Genomic DNA, 7,500 nt, shown 5'->3' with positions numbered 1-7,500 from the left:
GAGAGGGGGACACACCAGAGCAGGGGGAATGAGAGAGGGAAACGCCAGAGCAGGGGGAATGAGAGAGGGATACGCCAGAGCAGGGGGAATGAGAGGGGGAACGCCAGAGCAGGGGGAATGAGAGGGGGACACACCAGAGCAGGGGGAATGAGAGAGGGAAACGCCAGAGCAGGGGGAATGAGAGAGGGAAACGCCAGAGCAGGGGGAATGAGAGGGGGGAACACCAGAGCAGGAGGAATGAGAGGGGGAAACATCAGAGCAGGGGGAATGAGAGGGGGAAACACCAGAGCAGGGGGAATGAGAGGGGGAAACACCAGAGCAGGGGGAATGAGAGGGGGAAACACCAGAGCAGGGGGAATGAGAGGGGGAAACATCAGAGCAGGGGGAATGAGAGGGGGAACACCAGAGCAGGGGGAATGAGAACAGACCAGCCTGTTGTCCAGCTCGTAGAACAAGAGGGTGAAAACCTGGAATCAGGCAGCCGTCTCCTGAGCCTTGGCCGCGTGGAAAGCTACAAACTTAAAATGAAAATTCCCAAACCGGCAAGTGTCAGCAACATCTTTGTTATTAAACGTCACCATGGTAACATGTGATCTCGTGCAGTGCTGTCCCAATCCCATTTCTACCGATCTGAGCCCATGTGGCCTCACACACTCACTCACTCAGCACCTGAGATCAATGAAGTCCTCAGGGCTCACTTTGGGATTGGGCCACTATCTCCCAGAATGCAATGCTGCAGCTTCAGGTGTTCATGCTCTCTGCAGAGAGAGAGAGACCGCTAAACATGTAATGTGTGTGTGTGTGTGTGTGTGTGTGTGGCTCTGTGTGTGGCTCTGTGTGTGTGTCTGTTTGTGTCACTGTGTGTAGCTCTCTGTGTGTGTGTGTGTGTGTGTGTGTCTGTAACTTTACAATTTACTCCATTTAGTGTAACTTGGATGTTAGAACATTACAGGTTGATGAATTAAAGTGAGTATTATAAATCATGTACCATTACTCAGTAAATCCTTCTTCTCTCAGGCTTTAAACCCACTCAGATGTTCAGTTATATGGTCGTTACGTTTGCGTTAAATGTCATCCTAACTTGGAGAATTGTGAGTGTACCCTGACTAGTGTGCTGATGCTCTGCCTCCCGTTTGTGATGATTGTGCAGCTGCATGCTGTCGGTGCGTAACGGCCTGCTCGTCATCATCATGCTCATCTCCAACCACAAGAGCCTGGCGGAGCAGCTGGTGGCCGCCGACGTCACCGCCGTCCTCAAGAAGTGTCTGACTCTGTCCAGAGCCGAGACCATGCTCGCCATCATCGCACTCAACCACATCTCCATGGTGCACAAGCTGGAGAGCAAAGGTAACGGGGAGGGGGGGAGAGAGAGAGGGGGAGGGGAAGAGAGGGGGGGAAAGAGAGAGAGAAGGGGGAGAGAGGGAGAGAGAGGGGGGGGGAGGGGGGGAAGGGAGAGGGAGGGAGAGAGAGAGACAGAGAGAGAGAGACAGAGAGAGAGAGACAGAGAGACCGCTAACCTGTCTGTGTGTGTGTGTCTCTGTTTGTCTCTGCCTGCCTGTCTGTCTGTCTCTCTGTCTCTCTGTCTGTCTGTCTGCCTGCCTGCCTGCCTGTCTCTCTCTCTCTCTCTCTCTCTCTCTCTGTCTGTCTGTCTGTCTGTCTTCAGAGTGTCGAGAGCAGCTGGACTTTAAGGACACGGAGCTGCAGATGTTGGTGGTGAGTCTGAAGGAGCTGGCGGCCACTAAAGAGGTGATCCAGACTCTGGAGCAGCTGCTGTGTGACGACACCTCACAGCTAGAGGACCAACGCAGCCAGGTACTTCTACTCACACCTGTCTCCCTCTCTGCTCCTCCTACTCACACCTGTCTCCCTCTCTGCTCCTCCTACTCACACCTGTCTCCCTCTTCACTAAGCCCTGCTTAAAGATGAACTGAACTGAAAGAATAAACGTTGATAACGTGTTGGTTATGACAAATAAAAATAAATTACACTAAAAATTGTAATTAAAAAAAAAAAAAAATCAATATAGCTTTTTTTTAAGCAACACAAAAATTACGTTTGTTAGTATTAGAACGCTGACAATTTCGATGACGTCACTGGCATGGTAGGACCTGCGGAGGTATATAGGCTACAGTGCAGCATATTAAATACACATGAAAGTGAGTAATTTTAATGGCATGGGTTACACATTTGAGCCTGTGAGGGACAGGCCTGTAGTGTCTGACTACCACCACATGGAGGACGATCTGTTTCAGGCTCCACCTTCAGATCGTTTGGGGGGGAGTGACTGGTGTGTGTGTGTGTGTGTGTGTGTGTGTGTGTGGGCGCTGCCGGAGCATGGACACTGCAACTGAGAGGTCAACCTGGACCATCTACCTGTCATGCACTCTCATTTATTGTATCCAAGCACATTATGCATTTTAGGGAATAGAGACTGCTTATATATCGTGTACATTTAGAGGAAATAGAAAAGGTGCTGTGCGTTTTAGAAAATCGAGGCAGATAAATGGAAAATGTGATTGGACGAATTCATCCAATGGGATCGCTTGTTAAGTTAGCTGCACGCAAAATGTTAAAACCAAAATAAATAAAGTTAAAAAAAAAAAAAAAAAAAAAAGTTAGCTGCACGTAGGAGAGTCACCCATAGACTGTATATAAGAAGGAGTCACCCCAGGGTGACGGATGCACGGAGGATTCACCAGTTTTGCCGTTTACTTTAGGCTAGTGCAGAGTTGTCAGATTTTTTCCTTGTGGTCGTTGATGGATGGATCCTGCACAGATACCTCTTATTATGGAACTAGCAGCTGTTTCTGTGAGTTGAACTCCCTCTGCATCAACAATGTGCCCTGAGACATCAGCTAGCTTCAGGGTGAGTAGAAAGGGACGTTGGAGTCTGTTTACAGACCCGCTGTGGTTTGGTTACTGTGATATCATCGGAGTCATGGTTTATTTATACAGTCTATGGTCGGAGCGCTAGCTTGTGGAGTTTGACATAAGTGTTTGGATCGTTTGGTATCTAGCTACCTATCTGGTTTTGTGACTCAATTTCAGTGAATGCCCAGTGTGTCAGTCTCAGTTTTGTTGAACGTTATAAAGCCTACACGTCAGGCTGTATTTGTGCGTGTAAGTGAAAATGTACGTGTTTTGTGTATGTCACAACAACGTTACATCCAGCCCTTTGCCTAGTAGACTTGCTAGCATGCTGGATAACAGCTAAACATACCTCTCTGTCCTCTGCCTGATGTGAGCGTTTCAGCGCCCTGTCTCTGCGGCAGATAGCATCGGTGTTAGTGTCTTGCCGTTGGTCTATCAGTCTGCCCTGTACTGTAGCCTGAAAAATCGATCATTGACGGAATGGCCTCAGGTTTCAGTCTGTTGGACTTAACCCTCACCAGTGACCCTGTTGAATCAAAATAGTCTGTCGCTAAAAAATGCTCGTTACAGACTCTAAATCTAGGGGCTGTCGGAGGGCTAGCCAGTTTTAAGGCAAAAGGTTTTAAGGTCAAAGGTAGCCTGTGGAAATGTATCCTAACCCCAGCTGCCTTAGCCCTCTACAGTTCATTACTGCAGCCAGGGGCAATGCAGTATGACCCCCCCTAGACCTGTTGGTTTCCGTTTCCTCAGCCATGTCCGTTAGCCTCAGACTGTTTACATCCCATGGCTGCTTACCATGCCAGTGACGTAGCCGATTGTGGAATTCCAACATGGCGGCGCCCGTGTAACAACAACAACACTTTCAATGTACCGTTTTATCCCTTTTAACAAATTCAGCCATTTTAATCATTGTACCAATGAGAAGAAATAAAATACATCTGTTATATCACCTTTACTCAAATTCCAGTTCAGTTCATCTTTAATGGCTCACTGAAGGATGAAGAGTTTCTTCATGTGTTTAGAAAGTTCTCCAACTTCTGAAGCTAAATAAAGTCTTTAAAAAGCCTCTTAGATCAGCTGCAAAATACATTGTCACAAAACTTATGTAATAGTGTAATGTAGAATAAAGTAAGATGTATTAAAGGTCCCATGACATGGTGGTCTTTGGGTGCTTTTATATAGACCTTAGTGGTCCTCTAATACTGTATCTGAAGTCTCTTTTATATAGGTCTTAGTGGTCCCCTAATACTGTATCTGAAGTCTCTTTATATAGACCTTAGTGGTCCCCTAATACTGTATCTGAAGTCTCTTTTATATAGACCTTAGTGGTCCTCTAATACTGTATCTGAAGTCTCTTTATATAGACCTTAGTGGTCCCCTAATACTGTATCTGAAGTCTCTTTATATAGACCTTAGTGGTCCTCTAATACTGTATCTGAAGTCTCTTTTATATAGACCTTAGTGGTCCCCTAATACTGTATCTGAAGTCTCTTTATATAGACCTTAGTGGTCCCCTAATACTGTATCTGAAGTCTCTTTATATAGACCTTAGTGGTCCCCTAATACTGTATCTGAAGTCTCTTTTATATAGACCTTAGTGGTCCTCTAATACTGTATCTGAAGTCTCTTTTATATAGACCTTAGTGGTCCCCTAATACTGTATCTGAAGTCTCTTTATATAGACCTTAGTGGTCCCCTAATACTGTATCTGAAGTCTCTTTTATATAGACCTTAGTGGTCCTCTAATACTGTATCTGAAGTCTCTTTATATAGACCTTAGTGGTCCTCTAATACTGTATCTGAAGTCTCTTTATATAGACCTTAGTGGTCCCCTAATACTGTATCTGAAGTCTCTTTATATAGACCTTAGTGGTCCCCTAATACTGTATCTGAAGTCTCTTTATATAGACCTTAGTGGTCCCCTAATACTGTATCTGAAGTCTCTTTATATAGACCTTAGTGGTCCCCTAATACTGTATCTGAAGTCTCTTTTATATAGACCTTAGTGGTCCCCTAATACTGTATCTGAAGTCTCTTTATATAGACCTTAGTGGTCCTCTAATACTGTATCTGAAGTCTCTTTTATATAGACCTTAGTGGTCCTCTAATACTGTATCTGAAGTCTCTTTTATATAGACCTTAGTGGTCCTCTAATACTGTATACAGAGACACACACACACACACACACACACACACACACACACACACACACACACACACACACACACACACACACACAGAGACAGAGAATTCTCCAAATAACTACTGATTGTTGTTTGTTCAGGTGACCCACAGTCGAGACACGTATCAGGATCTGGTCCGTCTGATAGAGCAGCACCGAGCCGACCGGGCCGTCCAGCTCTCCATCCTCAGGTACTGTGACCTTTGACCCCCATGGTGGTGATGACCTCAGGTACTGTGACCTTTGACCCCCATGGCCAATTAGCGGCCCCTCAAACGGTGCAGATCTTGCGTCACTTGACGAGAACGGGGCCCAAAGTGACACGTTGCAGATTATTAGCTGAAATAAGCTAATTACTGCATATGATCTCACGTTGTGATGATCCAGCTCTTCTTATCAAACATATATATAATAGAGCCATGTCAGTTATATAGTGTGGCACTGATTGAGAGCTCTTGGCCTGTTCAGCACCACGGACAGCAACAGCTGTTCAGCACCATCTCTGTCCATCTGCTGTCTCTGTCTGTGGTGCTGAAACATTTTCACTTGTTCGTCAACACAAACTTGTTAAACGTGTCTTTTCTTTGTTTTCTTTGACATATAGGCTGACTTGGCTCAACTAGTGACAGATTATAACATGCATTCATCACATATTTTACCGTTTTTATTTAATGGTTTTAATTTTAAAATTACTTGGTAGCAGAGGGCCCCATGATGAAGCTCCGCCCCCACTGTACTGAGACTCTAGCTCCGCCCCCACTGTACTGAGTCTGGCTCCGCCCCCACTGTACTGAGTCTAGCTCCCCCCCCCCCAACTGTACTGAGGGTCTAGCTCCGCCCCCACTGTACTGAGAGCCTGGCTCCGACCCCGCTCCCTGCTCATCTGATTGGCTGTTTGTCTCCCTGCTCGTCTGATTCCCTCAGGATCCTGAACAAGTTCCTGGACAACTACGAGGAGGACGTGCTCCCGTGGCACGAGAGCATCGAGCCCTGCCTGTCCTCCATGACGGCCTTCATCAGCGACAGAGAGGTACAAGACACGCAAACTCACGGCAAAAGTCACAATATTTAAAGACAAAAAACTAATAATTCAATCAAGAATTCATCATATTTCAAGAGAAGAAAGTTGTAATATTTCAAGAAAAAAAGTCTTTATTTCAAGAATAAAGTCGAAATATTATAAGAAAAAAAAGTGGTAATAAAGCCCTCCTGTGATTGGCTGCTAGGCGGTGTTAGTCTCTAAACCTCCTGTGATTGGCTGCTAGGCGGTGCTAGTCTCTAAGCCTCCTGTGATTGGCTGCTAGGCAGTTCTAGTCTCTAACCCTCCTGTGATTGGCTGCTAGGCAGTGCTAGTCTCTAAACCTCCTGTGATTGGCTGCTAGGCTAGTCTCTAACCCTCCTGTGATTGGCTGCTAGGCTAGTCTCTAACCCTCCTGTGATTGGCTGCTAGGCGGTGCTAGTCTCTAACCCTCCTGTGATTGGCTGCTAGGCGGTTCTAGTCTCTAACCCTCCTGTGATTGGCTGCTAGGCGGTTCTAGTCTCTAACCCTCCTGTGATTGGCTGCTAGGCGGTGCTAGTCTCTAACCCTCCTGTGATTGCTGCCAGGTGGTGCAGCTGTTTATCCGCTTCCTGTACCGGCTGGCGTCCCTGAACAAAGACTACGCGGTGGTGATGTGCCGGCTGGGGACCAAGGACGCTCTGGGCAAAGCTCTGGACAAACACAGCACCAGCCTGCTGCTGCTCACCGAGCTCAGAGACCTCATCACCGACTGTGAGAAGTACGCCAGCCTCTACAAGAAGATGACCACCAGCGTGCTCGCCGGATGTATCCAGGTACGCTCAGCGGTTAACTTCTCCTGTCCTTCCTCCTCCTCACCGTTATAGAACCCACTGCTACACAAGACCCGCCCTTCAACAGCATTCACACCCTGCTATTGGCTTACGCAAGGGAACGGAGTGTGTGTGTGTGTGTGTGTGTGTATATGTGTCTCTGTCTGTATGTGTGTGTCTCTCAGTGTCTGTGTGTATGTGTGTGTCTCTGTGTCTGTGTGTGTGTATGTGTGTGTCTGTCTCTGTATGTGTGTGTCTGTCTCTGTATGTGTGTATGTGTGTGTCTGTCTCTGTATGTGTGTATGTGTGTGTCTGTCTCTGTATGTGTGTATGTGTGTGTGTCTGTCTCTGTATGTGTATGTGTGTGTGTGTGTCTCTTTGTGTGTGTGTGTGTGTGTGTGTGTGTGTGTGTGTGTGTCTCTGTGTGTGTGTGTGTGTGTGTGTTCTTTGGACAATGATATGATATAACAGAACCTGATTTGTTCAGGTCCTATCCCCTGACCAATTGGGCTGCTTGGCAGGGCGGGACTTGCCTAGAAGTTGCTCTGGGATCCCTAATAATGCCCTTTATGGTTACGTAGTCTCAGCTGGTGTACTTCCTGTTTCCTGTCAGATGG

General features: G+C 46.7%; 1 protein-coding gene across 4 annotated transcripts in view; it reads left to right on the top strand.

Moving 5' to 3' along the window:
- The window catches only part of LOC116066727 (cullin-9), an 88,977-nt gene that overhangs the window by 22,748 nt on the left and 58,729 nt on the right, over positions 1-7,500 (top strand). For all 4 annotated transcript variants that reach the window (XM_035992576.1, XM_035992575.1, XM_035992573.1 and 1 more), the window contains exons 14-19: positions 1,151-1,347; positions 1,664-1,812; positions 5,156-5,244; positions 5,978-6,083; positions 6,659-6,886; positions 7,497-7,500. The exon at positions 7,497-7,500 is cut by the window's right edge and continues 87 nt beyond it. In XM_035992576.1, coding sequence (XP_035848469.1) covers positions 1,151-1,347; positions 1,664-1,812; positions 5,156-5,244; positions 5,978-6,083; positions 6,659-6,886; positions 7,497-7,500 — 773 coding nt within the window. The remainder of the gene's footprint in view (positions 1-1,150; positions 1,348-1,663; positions 1,813-5,155; positions 5,245-5,977; positions 6,084-6,658; positions 6,887-7,496) is intronic.

This window comes from Sander lucioperca, chromosome 15 (assembly GCF_008315115.2).
Source record: "Sander lucioperca isolate FBNREF2018 chromosome 15, SLUC_FBN_1.2, whole genome shotgun sequence".
Taxonomy (NCBI): domain Eukaryota; kingdom Metazoa; phylum Chordata; class Actinopteri; order Perciformes; family Percidae; genus Sander; species Sander lucioperca.
This window is presented reverse-complemented; position numbering and strand designations above follow the sequence as displayed.